This window comes from Lynx rufus, unplaced genomic scaffold, assembly GCF_022079265.1.
Source record: "Lynx rufus isolate CCGP_SWC_20201006 ecotype Redwood Valley unplaced genomic scaffold, mLynRuf1.p SCAF_14, whole genome shotgun sequence".
Classification (NCBI taxonomy): domain Eukaryota; kingdom Metazoa; phylum Chordata; class Mammalia; order Carnivora; family Felidae; genus Lynx; species Lynx rufus.
The window spans coordinates 11698525-11713336 of record NW_025814828.1 but is presented as its reverse complement, the minus strand read 5'-3'; the positions used below and the strand labels follow the sequence as shown (position 1 = coordinate 11713336).

The following is a 14812-nucleotide window of genomic DNA, read 5'->3' as shown; positions in this document are numbered from 1 at the left end:
CGTTATTCCCTAAAAAATTACTGAAAAATTTCGCAAGAAGTTGAAGTTTATGCAGAGTAAGCACTCTAAAAACTTTCTCTTAGTTAGACTCATAGAACTTCTATTACATATCAAAAGGTCAGAATAAACACAACTTTAATGGATTGTTTCCACTTAATAGAGAGTTGAGTACTTTATTTTGACTGCTGTACTCAACAAATGATTAGTTTTAAAGAATGTACTTAAGGGTAAGTGTACAGGAGTTTTTCTTGCCAAATATGCATTCTTGAACATTTGCACAGTGGTTTAAAAAAAACTACCTCTCACCCCAAAGTTATGGACTATTTGATGACCTACATCTTAGAAACAAAGTGAATAAATGAATGCTGTGTGTAGTAAAGACTACTTGGAATGGGGATTGAATAAACAGAACACTAAAGTCAAGTTCAATTTTGTCCATACACCATAGAGCCACTCTAGAAACAAAGTAATTGTCATGTCTCTGAATTCTACTTGTCAAGATCCCACCTTGCTTCTTCTGAAATTTTGCTTCACAGAAATTTTGTTCCAAAAAGTTAATAAGGCATATTCTTAAGAGTATCACCTCTGGCTCTAGAGCAGATTGCCTGGGTTCAAATCCTCACTCTTCCAATCAAGTTGTGTGGCCTTAGGCAAGTTATAGAACCTCTCTGTACATCTGTTTCTTCACCTGTAGAGTTGGTGGTGGATAAATAAAAACCTACCATGTAATGTCGTTATAAGGGATAAATGAATTAACACAAAACAGGGCATATAGAAGCAGAATGAGGAACTCCTGGGTGGCTCAGTCGGTTAGGCATCTGACTTCGGCTCAGGTCATGATCTCACGGTTCGTGGGTTCGAGCCCCGTATCGGGCTCTGTGCTGATGGCTCAGAGCCTGGAGCCTGCTTCAGATTCTATGTCTCCCTCTCTCTGCCCCTTCCCTGCTCATGCTCTGTCTCTCTAAAAAATAAATAAACATTAAAAAAAATTTTTTTTAATTTAGAAACAGAATGATATTCATGTTACCTATAATTATTTGGTTGGGTGCAATGATCTTGTATCAGTCAGTTACTACTGTGTAGTGCTGCATAATAAACACCCTAAATTCTTACCCATGTATGTAAGATTCAGTTGGTTTAGAGTGGGCTCAGTTGGGCTTGACTCCAAGCTACAGATTGAGTGCAGGTCTGTCCCCCGGGTCTCTCGTCCCTTGGCCCAGCACGCCTGCCAGATCATGCTCTTCTCATGGCTACGGTGTACGCAGGAGAAAACAAGCCCACAAAGCACACACAGTTCAAGTTTGCCGTTGTGTCATGTCTGCTAACATCCTGTTTGCCGAAGCAAGTCACATAGCCAAGTCCAAAGTCAAGGAACAGGAAACTATATTCCTTCAATGGAGATGGTATGAGAAGGGATAAGTAAATAGTCTCAAACAATAATCTGTTTGCCACGGTCTCAAAGAAACTTCATAGCTAGAATTTCACTTAGTCCTTATAATTTACACTCAAATGAAAACAGGAGGAAGGCCCAACAGTGCCATTTTCAGGGATACCAGTGACACTAAGTGTTAAGAGATTTGGTCTTAAATATTTGGTAAAGTTGCATAAGCCCCCAGTCTCCTGACTCCCAGGCCAGTATCCTTTCCATCATGCCAGCCTTTATCCTCATTAGTTCGATTCTTTTAAAACAATTTTTTTTAAATGTTTATTTCTTTTTGAGAGAGAGACCAAGTGTGAATGGGGGAGGGGCAGAGAGAGAGGGAAACACAGAATCCAAAGCAGGCTCCAGGCTCTGAGCTGTCAGCAAAGGGCCCGACGCAGGGCTCGAACCCACGAACCGCAAGACCATAACCTGAGCCGAAGTCAGACACTCAACCGACTAGGCCAGTTAGGCACCCCTCATTAGTTCTTTTCTTAATGGACGGCTTTCCTAAAGTGAGTGCCATAAGGACAAAGGCAAAAATGCAGACTGTAGAGATTATTATCATCTAAAAATATGTATGTGTTACGGTTCTCTTTCTCTTCTCTAGCTCTTTCAGATATCAGTGCCTTTGACTTCAGTACCTGAATTAGTGCCTGTTAAAGTTGCCAACCATACAGGTTGTAAATGTCTGCCAACGGCTCCCCGCCATCCATACTCCATTATCAGAAGATCCATCCAGGTCCCTGAAGAAGATCAGTAAGCATTTCTTGTATTCAGTTATGCTTGTTCTTGCCTTTGCTAAAGCTGTGTGTGGAGAATACTTCATTAATTATACAGTCATCGCTTTCAAGTTCATCATCTTTAAGCTTCTAATCCAGATCTACTGGTAATAACGGTTTGGCAAATAATGTTTTTTATTAGGTGTCAGATGTATATTGTAGAGGGACCAATAACTCGGTGGCTAGGAACTCACCACGTCTACTTGTAGACACCTTTGTTCTTAATGTGCATAGTCCGGTGCAGCCGTAACACTCTACACCAGTCTCCAATTTGGCACACGTCCCCTTCGTCCAGAACAAGCGTTACATGAAACTCATTTCTGGCTCTTTATACTTCCAAGCCCCCAAATTGGGGAGGGAAAACGGTTCCCCAAGTCCCCCGGGGAGCGGCAAAACTATCCGCATCTGAGTTTGGTGATTTTTCTGAACTTCCTGTTAAGATTACCAAATGGAAAATTCTCATTTTAAATTAAAATGGCTTAAAATTAATTTGACTTTGACATTTCTTCAGAGCATTCTGTGGTTCTTTGTGAGACAAATCATGACACCCCGAAGTGTCCTGAAATCAAAGGTACGAATCATTGATTTGGGAAAAAGATTTTCATATAGAGAAACACAAGGGCAAATTACAAACACTGAATGAAAACATTAACTGAGTGAGAGACTTAGATCTCGCAAAAGCAAGCAGTAAATGTATTGGGTGGCTGGCAAGTGGAGTGAGCTGGTGCTGATGTTCGTCATTACCGAGCCAAGAAGACACCTGTACCTCTCTCACGGGGACAGAGGCTCCTATAAAAGGAACGTGTATCTTCAGCTTGTTCCTGCCGGCCCGGCCAGTGTTCTCTCCATTTTAAAGGCTCTGTTAGGACAATGTTTACTTTTGCTAAATAGGCTCTGTTGACAGCTAATTTGCACAGTTTTAACAGCAATCTTCTTAAAAAGATGCTAACTGTCCAAAATTACAGTTTCATTTCCAAATAGAACATTTGTGATTACAGAATTACTACCTAATACCATGCAGTTCATAAATATGAATTAAGCTCCTTAAAAGTCGTAACGCTCCTCCACTCAGAAATTTATTCAGCATTAAAGAAGATGTTCCAAAGGTATGATTGCCCTTGAAAGCTTTTAAATCTGGTTTCTCGTTCTCTTCTCCTAGCTGTTCCCATTCCAAGAAACTCTGTCCTATTGACATGCTATGGGACAGCAACAAATGTAAATGTGTTTTACGGGAGGAGAATCCACTCGTTGGAATGGAAGGTAATGATAACAGTAAGGAAATACTAGCAGTAATCATAAAAATAACAACTGCAATTAACTCAATAGATACTGAGTGCTTACTATGACTAGGCAATGTTGTAAGCCTTTTATATGTACCTATTAACTCATTCAATCCCCAAAGCAAGCCTCTAATGTACTATTATTATCCCTTTTTTTAACAATCACAATGGGAACACACCAAGAAGTCTAGTTATTTTCTCCAGATCGCACAGCTAAGAGTGAAAGCAGCAGAGCCCTGTGAGCTCTCCTTATATAGTAAGTCTACCAAAGCATAGCTCTGCTTTTTAATCTTAAAGAAAAGCCCAGTGATTAGAGCATCCAACGACATTGGATTTGAAAGGCAGTGGTAGCCTTTCATGCAAACCACTTTAGAGCTAAACACTAGTTGACCACATTTTACTAACTTATTTGTATGGAAGTCTCACAGGAACAGAAAGTAAGTTTAGACTGGTTGGTTTCTTTCAACTGTGCCATATGAAGACATGCCAATTATTTGAGAAAAAAATGGGACATAGGAGAAAACTTTTTCTGGAACTAGGGCAAGGTAAAAGCAAACCATGGCTAGCTATTGGGCTAAAAGGAGTGGGGAGCCGAATGTTGTCGTCGCTGCTCAGAACTCATAATGCTGTGATTTTGGGTGATGATCGTTTGGCTGAAAATGAATGCACTGTTAAAATTTATTTCCCAGAGAACATGACACTATTCCACTGAAAAAGATCACAAGGAGTCATGCACTTTGAACCTTGCTTGTTTTAAACTCTGATCTACAAGCAAGACTTTGTAAGGACTAAGCTCTATGGAGTACTGTCCTAGAAAACAGGGCTGCCTCTGTGGGTGGCAGGTTTTCCCCATGATTGATGTATATTCTAGCAGAGGATGTCTGAATACCTGGTGGTTAGGATGTAAATAGCATTCAAGACCTGGGCACACTCTTGTTAGTAAATTATACTGAACCTTAAATCTCTCTCTCCAGAACAGGACTGTTCAGTGGGATTATAGTGAGAGTCATATGTAACTTACATTTTGTAGTACTCACATTAAGAAGGTCAAAAGAGGGGTGCCTGGGTGGCTCAGTCGGTTGTGTCCGACTTCAGCTCAGGTCATGATCTCACAGTTTGTGGGTTCAAGCCCTGCATCGGGCTCTGTGCTAACAGCTCAGAGCCTGGAGCCTGCTTCGGATTCTGTGTCTCCCTCTCTCTCTGCCCCTCCTCTCTCTCTCTCTCTCTCTCTCTCTCTCTCTCAAAAAGTAATAAACATTTAAAAATTTTTTTAAAAAGTCAAAAGAAACAAGTACAATTAATTTTTATATATTTCATTTAATCCAACATATCAAAATAGTACCATTTTAACATGCAATCCATATACAATTTATTAATGGGATATCCTGGGGATACCACAGCTGGTGCACATGTGCACGGAGGGTGTGAAGAGTGGGAGGAAGGAGAGAAGTGCTCTGAGCAGGGTAAACCCGAGTGCTGAGGACTGAAAGTGAGATAAGGTAGCATGCCAGGGTACTGGAGAAAGTTCAGCATGGTGGGAACATAATGGGAAGGGGTCGGGTACATGTGAGAAAGGAAGCTGGAGAGGTTCACAGGGGACCTTGGGCAGCTGGTCCCAGACACTGGACATGATGCTAAGGGCAAAGGGAAACCACTCAGCTGGTTCAAGCAGGACAGTGACAGCACCAATTAGAATTTTAACACAATCCACCAGTGACAGGGTAGAGGAGGAGGTGTTGGCCCAGGGTAGGAAAGGAGGCAGGGGACCTCGGGGGACGTTGCAGCAGTGATGGAAGTGAGAGGCATGGGGTAGCTAGATCACGGTCACTTCTCCAGTGGCCCCATCAAACTGAGGACATATACTGAGCGTACTGTTCCCTACGCACCTTTTTCACACATGCCGCTGTTAAGCCAACTGCCTTTTCTACAATGACAGCTCTTCCCTGAGTGAGCACATTTGGGGTAGTGAATCCAAGACCAATCTAATTTCATCTCGTTGGATTCAGATCATTGCTTTAAACTGTGCAAACAAACAATACTGAAGAAGAAAAAAAGAAAAATTGAGGAGTCCTGATTCTATATTTTAAATTCCTCAAGACAGCCACAACTTCAAGAATTGGGGGGAAAAACCCCATGAGCTTACTGCTGGATGAATGAAGCAAGGCTGAGAGCAGAGCTCATGGTATCCCACCGTCACCCTCCCTAAGACTGAAATCAGTATAGCATACGTCAGGGTATCACCCTTAGCTAGTTGCTGCTTTGCTCAGGTCTCCTACACCCGGTCTCTGTTACTTTTCTTTTTTTTTTTTCTTTTTTTTTTTTGTAACTAATCTCTACACCAAAGTGGGGCTCGAACTCATGACCCTGAGATCAAGAGTCGTATGCTCTACCTACCTGAGCCAGCAAGGCGCCCCAGTCTCTGTTACTTTTAATTAATGGCTATAAGGATTGAGGCCAGCCTCTGCCAACTACCTTGGTGAAGTTCAGCATCAAACACCCCCAGTGGACTGTGTTTCCTTAAACCACCTAAGAAGGGCATTGGTTCCACCTGAAGTGGCCTCATTGAATCTCTACCGCCACCTAGTGATTCATGCAAGTCTTTTAAGAGCTACTTGACTATTCTTCAGCAATGTATTCATTTTGTTTTGTTTTTAGTTTTTAGTTTAATTTCAGTATGGTTAACATACACTGTTATAGAAGTTTCAGGTGCACCATACAGTGATTCAAAAATTCCATACATCACCTGGTGCTCATTACAACACGTGCACTCCTTCATCCCCATCACCTATTTAACCCACCACCCTCCTTCGCCTCCAGTAACGATCAGTTTGTTCTCTATAGGTAAGAGTCTATTTCTTGGTATGTCTCTCTCCCTCTTTGTTTCCCTTTGCTTGTTTTGTTTAAATTCTACATATGAGTGAAATCATATGGTATTTGTCTTTCTCTGACTGACTTATTTCACTTAGCATTATGCTCTCTAACTCCATCCCTGTCATGGCAAATGGCAAGGTTTCATTCTTCTTTATGGCTGAATAATATTCCACTATGTGTGTGTATGTATATATATATATATATATTTATATATATACACATATATACGTGTGTGTGTATGTATATGTATATATACATACACACATATACATATACATACACACACACACATACACACACCACATCTTCTTTGTTCATCAATCAATGGACAATTCTGGGCTTCAAGTTATATTACAAAGCTGTAGTCATCAAAACAGTATGGTACGGGGGCGCCTGGGTGGCTCAGTCGGTTAAGCGGCCGACTTCGGCTCAGGTCACGATCTCGCGGTCCGTGAGTTCGAGCCCCGCGTCGGGCTCTGTGCTGACAGCTCAGAGCCTGGAGCCCGTTTCAGATTCTGTGTCTCCCTCTCTCTGACCCTCCCCCATTCACGCTCTGTCTCTCTCTGTCTCAAAAATAAATAAACATTAAAAAAAAAAAAACCAGGGGCGCCTGGGTGGCGCAGTCGGTTAAACGTCCGACTTCAGCCAGGTCACGATCTCGCGGTCCGTGGGTTCGAGCCCCGCGTCGGGCTCTGGGCTGATGGCTCGGAGCCTGGAGCCTGTTTCCGATTCTGTGTCTCCCTCTCTCTCTGCCCCTCCCCCGTTCATGCTCTGTCTCTCTCTGTCCCAAAAATAAATAAAAAACGTTGAAAAAAAAAAATTAAAAAAAAAAAAAAAACCAGTATGGTACGGGCATAAAAATAGACACATAGATCAATGGAACAGAATAGAAAACCCACAAATGAATCCACAGTTATATGGTGAATTAGTCTTTGACAAATCAGGAAAGAATATCCAATGGGAATAATATATTCTCCTCTTGCCCGAAAGTGGCATATGCCTTATTGGCATATGGCTTACAAAGCTCACTTTTTTCCTCTTTATGCAATTCCAAGAATCTCCCCAGATTTAGCCTTCCAACACCCTTTCCACACAGGTGGAATATCATCAAATATCAATCACAGAGCCGTTAAAACTAGAAGATTAGACAACATGAGATTGCCATTTTGGTATATTGTCAGTAGTCAGATATTGACAAAAACATACGGTTTAACCCAATGTCTTGGAACGATGGATGGGATCCTTTAGAGTCTTCATACAGCAGCCTGTTTCGGACCCTTTTATTATACCAAATGCACTCAGCGTTTATCAAGTGCTCATTTCATGTCAGAATGATGAGATCTGGTTCCCATAACCTTCAGCATTTTTTAATTCGTGGAGGAAATAGACACATGTGAGCAATGCAAGAAAGGACAGGATGAAAATATGCACAGGGTAAGGGCACTTAGCTAAAATTGTAGAAGTTGGGAAAGATATCTGGGAGGAAAGATAACTGGCAGGGAGAAGGGCAAGGCCAAAAGCATGGGGCTTAGAGACCCTGGCATATCAGGGGAATAAAAGGTAGTATAATTTGGTATGGGTGGAACATCAGATATTTATGAGAGGGGGGAGTGGGAGAGGGAGAGAGAAGAGTCTGGAAGGTTCTAGTTCAGAAGGTCTAGTTCATGGAGGGTCTCATACGTCTTGGTGGGAAAATACTCTTTTACTGTAAGAGAGGGGAACCTCTTAAGGAACTTAAAGCTGTAGAATGACGTGATTAGATTTGCATTTGATAATATTGTGGAAAATGGATTGAAGGGATAAAACGTGTGACGGCAAGATCTGTGACGGCCATCTACACACAAAAGTATAAGGCACTGACTGAATTGAGGTGGTGGCAGTGATGATGGGAATGATAGAACAAACTTAGGGCGACAGAACTGGGTGGACAAAGTGATAAGACCCAAAATGGCAGGTGAGTCCGGAGTGATGGCCCCATTCCCTAAAGGAGGCAAATTGGGAGAGAAGCAGGTTTGGGGAAGAAACTAGACATGTACTTGCCTCCAAAACCTTCAAGAATGCTAAAGTGTCATAGTCAAGTTCTTCCAAAGTTTCTGTCTCATCCATTTTCTGCACTGAATTTCAACTTGATGATCAGAACTGCACACGGAGTAGTAGTTATCCAATTGTCGTGTACGCTTTCTAGAAGAAATAGCTGTCAACTAAGTGTGTCAAAAACTTCTGAGACCCTCCTCTCAGCTGAACGCGTTCTGTGGAATCAAAGTTTATCATCACTGTCGTATCTTTTATAACAGCGTTGTGATCTGTGGTGAGGAAATACATCACTGTTTCTATCCAGTCTGGAAGGCCTGAGGTATATTTCTGTATTTCTATACTGCTGATACTTCTGTTCCTCTCTCCTTTTACTCTTCATCTAAAAACTAGGAAGTCACCAACCTAAAGTTCTCTTTAAAAAAATCTGTTAAAAAAATAACATCTTTATCCCAAATTTAGGAGAACACATGAATTCAGTATTGGTATCATGAAATCAGAGGTGAATCTCCTTCACCCTGTGAAAAGGTTAGGGGCAAAAATCTACAGGAATGCAGACTAGGAGAATCCAAGTTATTTTAGAATAATGTGAAGTATGCAACCAACGTTGACGCCACATTATCCGTGCTACAGCCATTCAACCAACACTTCTCTGTTTCCACTTAGAGCACTCTCATCTCCAGGAACTCGCTGTCTGTGGGCCACACATGAAGTTTGACGAAGATCGTTGTGAGTGTGTGTGTAAAACCCCGTGTCCCAGAGATCTCATCCAGCACCCGGAAAACTGCAGTTGCGTTGAGTGCAGAGAAAGCCTGGAGAGCTGCTGCCAGAAGCACAAGATATTTCACCCAGACACCTGCAGGTGAAAGGCACTTCACTTTCACCTTAATTTCATTCGTTGACATTTACTGTAAATGCCATTTCCATTTGGTGAGATTCCTTCCAAAAGCATGTTTTGCCAATTCTCAGCTCCCCCCCCTTTTTTGATAGTAAAGCAGAGGTTTGGCAACTAAGGGATAAGTGAGAGTATATAGAGTGATGATTGATTTGTGAAAACAAGAAAATCCTGCCTGTTATTGTTGGCTTATGGATCTTAAGCAAAGACTTAATTGATGAGATTTGAACAATTATTTGGGGGGTAGATTTCAGATCCGCAGACTCTTGGGTTCATTCTCTCAATATACGTCCACGTATGTCGGTTTGTTTTCTCATCGAGGAAGGGGATGGCGCTGGATTTATATAGCAAGAAATTCATCGATAAAGGACACTTACAGGCTGCCGTCTGGGCTTTCATAGATTTTGTATCCGTGCGGAATACCCGTTCAGGATTTTATATTGACATTTTACATACATATCTGGAAAATTTACTTTGAAAACTTAATCAAATCAGAACAGAGTTATTCCTTTGGATTTAGTCCTTGATTCTGAATTCTCATGTTTATTTTCTTTTGCAACAGCTGTGAGGACAGATGTCCCTTTCACACCAGAACATGTGCAAATGGAAAACCAGCATGTGCAAAGCATTGCCGCTTTCCAAAGGAGAAAAGGGCTGCCCATGGGCTCCACGGTCAAGAAAACCCTTGACTCCGCGTTTTCCCAAGGTCTCCATCCCTGACATTTTAAATGGCACGCTGCTTTGCCAAGTTGCTGTCACTGTGGTTTTTTTCCCCAGGTACTAGGGGGAAAAAAAACCCTCTATTTTATCTGATACCACAGTGTATCCAGACCACCCTTCCATTGCACACCAGCTGGGATTTCCTGGTTCACTGACAGATATCTTCCACCTGAAGATATCCCTGCACTGCAAGGAATGGAAAGGAGGGAACCTGTGTAACCTTTGTTTTGGTTTTGTTTTTTGGTTTTTGGGTTTTTTTGTTTTTGTTTTTTTTTGTGAATGAGAAAGGTTTGATCATCATACAGTCACAGGTGCCGTATTGATTACTCCATGCTGATGAGGCAATTTTATAGTCTCCAAGTCCTCCACTAACGCAAACTCTCTTGTGAATTATTCTGACTCTTTATTATGCAGATTTTGATTTGTAGGATCAGCACTGATTTTCTAATTACTGTCCAGCTTGTAGTTTCGAGTTTACTGAACTACTGTCTGTTGTTTCATATTTAAGTGTATTTAAAGAAAATAAACACCATTATTCAAGCTATAGAATTTTGTGTTATTTAATATGGTCCCGCTCTAAATTTTATGCTGAAGGAAAAAATATGGGTTTTTTTAATGTATTTTTTTTAGGTTTACTTGTTTATTTTGAGAGAAAGGGAGAGAGGGAGGGCGAGACTGAGAGAAAGCGTGCACACGAGTGGGAGAGAGGAAGAAAGAGGGAGACAGAATCCCAAGCAGGCTCCATGCTGTCAGTGTGGAGCCGGACAGGGGACTCGAGCTCACGAGCCGTGAGATCATGACCTGAGCCAAAACCAAGAGTCGGATGCTTAACCAACTGAATCACCCAGGCACCCCAAAAATATGTTTCAAAGAGACAAAGGAATTTAGAAGGCAGTGTGGGGAGGGACATGGACACAACAAAACTTGGTGGCACTTTGGGGCGGCCCAGGGAGTAACTCTCAGAAAGTTTAAGATTCTAAAGGAGGTTAAGCAAATGTAACCCAAGAATCAGCTTGAAATCTGTCTTTCCTTTGAGATTCAATGTAAAAGTAACTTGACCTGTGTCTCATGATGGAGGAGAGCCCACCGATAGCCCTTGACATCTTTGAGAGCTTGTGTCTTCTGGCCACCTCCAGCTGTGCACTCCTTCTCTGGTCGTGCACATCCCACTTCTCTTGGCCAAGGGGTTCTTCTCTCGGTCCCACGGCCACCCAGGAAGGGGGCACAAGCCCTTTCCCTTGCTTTTTCTCTAAAACACTCCCACAAATACTCTTTTGATAGTGTAGACTTTACTGAAAGTTTGATAAAATGGAGGGAATTATATAGCATTAATAGAATTAAGGCAGCATGAGGAGTATTATGTTTTTAGCAAATTGCAAAGTTAATGAACAGAATTAAGTTATTTAGCAAATAACTTAGAAATGGATGCCCTCCCCAGCATCTTGCAGAAATAGATAGATACACAATCTATTACAACACTTACTGAAGACTTTTGTAAATAGTTGTGTTCGTGTGTACCTCTCCATTTCGGTGACCTCCTTACCATTAGAAATTGTCCTGATCAAATTTGTGTGACCCGAATTTGTCAGGCCAGACCACATGGAGCTATACAATAACAAGGAGGAAGGTAGCGGTAAACACAGCAAAATGGTTTTGTTTCTCCTGATGCCACGTGTAGAATTGCTGGATCCTGACCCAAGCCCCTGTCCTTCCTCTCTTGGTTCCTAAGCAGTTCTTGAATTCTCCTCTCCTTCACCCAAGTCCTCTGTGGCCTGTGGCTCTGGGCCCCTGCTCCTTTCCTGGCTTTAGCTCTCAGTCCCTGACCTGGGGACACTGCTGATCTGGACCTGGCCTGGGACCAGTCCCCATCGTGCTGCCGTTATCATTGCTGTCATTTACTGGCGTTGGCCCAGTCATTCCTCTCCTGCCACTGTTCCTCTTACCCCCGCTTTATGACCTTGATGCCAAAGGGCCTTCTTTCTTCTGGTTTCGCTGTTTGATTCCCAGCCTTCTGAAAGGGCTTGCACATAGTGCGTTAGCATTCAACTCTGAGCTTTGTTCCTTCATTCAGTTCCTGCCATGTTGTCCTCCTCTGTAGTTCTTGGTCAAATTCCCTTGAGAACAGGGGTAGCGGACAGCCCAAGGGACACCACACAAAGGAGTCACTTTGCTCATCTCATTATGAGGCTGAGTAGCCTCATGGAGCCTCAGTTTCCCCACCTGCCAAATGTGGGTGACTATCTCCTCTCCTTGCTCTCAGAGTTGCTAACTTCACTTGAATTACCGTAAGTGAAAACTATTTGAAAAATACAAAGTAATTTACAAATTAAAGGGATCATCCTGAAAGAAGCGAGACGGTGAGCAAAGTTTTTAGCTTATACTGGGTTCCTGGATCTTCCCTAAAGCCAAATCAAACCATGTTTTGCTTAGTGGCTCTGGCTTCCTAACTGCCATTGAGATGGAGATATCATAGACAGTTCTGGGCTAGGACAACGCGTTTGCCGTCTGCCTTTGTACTTCTAACCCTCCGTAAGGACCAAGAGGTTTGCACTTGGATCCCTGAGGCTGTGTCTGACCTGGGCTGGAGCTGGCCCTCAGTGTGGAGGTGGGATAGCTGGCCTAAGGCCTTATTAGAATGTACTGTTCACTGCACAGAAGCATTTATCATAGTAATAGCTTTAGAATGTGGGCTGAAAATTCTCAACTTGTTGCAAAACAAAAATATGTGAGAAGTCCCAAGAGATTAAAGCAAATACAGCAAGTGCCAGTGATGCATGCTGTCCCTGATTATCTAAGCCACCAGGCTGGAGAATGTATTAATATGGCAGTACAGATCACAAAGCTGTGACTAAAGGAGGCAGTGGTGGGAGCCCCATTAGCACTGGAAACAGATTTGACAGCATAATGGTCAGAGTTGGATGAGATTAAAATACTGAGATGCTTGATAAAGGAGATGATGCAAAGCATCCATTGTAAGGCTTTTTTTTTTTTTTTAAGTGAACTCTACCCCCAATGTGGGGCTCAAATTCATGACTCTGAGATCAAGAGTCACACTCCCTACTGACTGAGCCAGCCAGGGACCCCTCTTTTAAGGTTTTTAAGGAAAGTAATTTGGTGAAAATTGTGACCTTCATGGATTTGGTCATTTGGTCAATGAAGAGCTGGACTTTGTCTAATCCACCCATAATCCTCAGTGTGAAACAATGGCTTGCATTTAGTAGGTACCTAACAAACAGTACTCTAATAAATAAATAAAGAAGCAGTATTGCATTGATTTTGTGACCAGTGAATGGGAACTCCTCTGCCGCTGGAAGCCCAAGACGAAATTTCACTCTCCAGGGCCTCTCTTCAGGTGGCCCTTCATCATTTAGTATCTTGCCTGAGCTTCTTTGCAGCATAGCCATTGGCGATCAAGAGGAAAGTTTCCAATAGGACTTCCCTCAGAGCATTTTAAGTTTATTTATTTATTTAGAGAGAGGCAGACAGTGTGAGTAGGGGAGGGGCAGAGAGAGAGGGAGAGAGAGAATCCCAAGAAGGCTCCGCACTGTCAGTGCACAGCTTGATGCGGGGCTCGAACTCATGAAACCGTGAGATCATGACCTGAGCTGAAACTTGCAAAGAGCTGGATTTCAAGGGAAGGCGATACCCACATTTATTTTATACCTTCTCCATTTATAGATCATTTTATACTACAGCTGGTACTGATTGCCCTCATATTTTACTAAGTGTAATCAGAATACACTGCATGTAAGTATTCTACTTTAACTTTAGTAATTTCTAAGAAAATTCTCTAAAGGTATATCTTGATTCCATACATTTAGGCAGAATACCATAATTAGAATTATTCTCAGATTTATAGCTTAGCCCTGATGCTACAACTTTCTTTTGACTTTTAGAAGATAGCCTTAAATTTACACTGGCTATAAACGGAGTCTCATACCCACATGAGATTGTGAGCCATGTGCAGAATTATGATTTATTTGCCTTTAATGCTCAGTGCCTAGGTCAGAGACTGGGATGTGATGAATGAATTTCAATGTTTTCAGACTGCCAGAACCCATATACCTGCTCATTGGAACAGCCTGCAAGTTTTCTCAACCCTCTCCCCCTCCAACAGAGACTCAGCACCAGTGTGCCTTTATTAGCTATTTATAAAGGTCAGCCTATGCTACAGTATTTAAAACACAAAGAACCTTTCAAGAAAGGTGGATTGCTTGTCACTATTGGCAAAAAGTGTGTAAAAGCTACAAAGGATAAAAAATAACTTTTAAAACATAGGGACTATGTTTAATGTTCCTTGTATTCTCCACAAAGCCTTCTACAGCATAGGAACTCAGTAAATGGTGATAATGGTAGAAAACACTGTTTTGAAAAGGATCACAAGTCATTTGAAGGAATAGTGGCATCAGGATCTTAGAATTTCGAATGTGCATTGTGATTAGAACTATGGCATTGGCAAACCAGGGGCTCAACACATGGGCTTAACGCTCATTGATACTTTCCAGTTTCTCTACCCACTCCCTTTGTCTTAAAGCCTATTGCAAAAATGAACAGGAGTCCAAAGCAATGTTGTACCATCCTTGAACTTTCATCATCGTCTTTATTCTCTGATGCTTCAATATCAACCCAGTGCAGGGTATCTATTCCTACTTGAGTTAAACAACATTAGCTCATTAAAGTTAACTCATTAGTAACAGTTCAGATCCTACAACCAAAATGCTCTTTGAATGATATCATTGCACTGTAATATTTATATGGTACACTCCATAAAATATTTTCAATACATTTTATTGGGTATAAGTGTTCATACTGG

General features: G+C 41.9%; 1 protein-coding gene across 1 annotated transcript in view; it reads left to right on the top strand.

Moving 5' to 3' along the window:
* Positions 1 to 10537, top strand: part of VEGFD (vascular endothelial growth factor D) — a 35898-nt gene extending 25361 nt beyond the window's left edge. Inside the window, exons 4-7 of the mRNA XM_047075921.1 lie at positions 2031 to 2179; positions 3362 to 3462; positions 9051 to 9246; positions 9842 to 10537. Coding sequence (XP_046931877.1) covers positions 2031 to 2179; positions 3362 to 3462; positions 9051 to 9246; positions 9842 to 9968 — 573 coding nt within the window. The 3' untranslated portion in view covers positions 9969 to 10537. The remainder of the gene's footprint in view (positions 1 to 2030; positions 2180 to 3361; positions 3463 to 9050; positions 9247 to 9841) is intronic.
* Positions 10538 to 14812: the final 4275 nt, after the last annotated feature.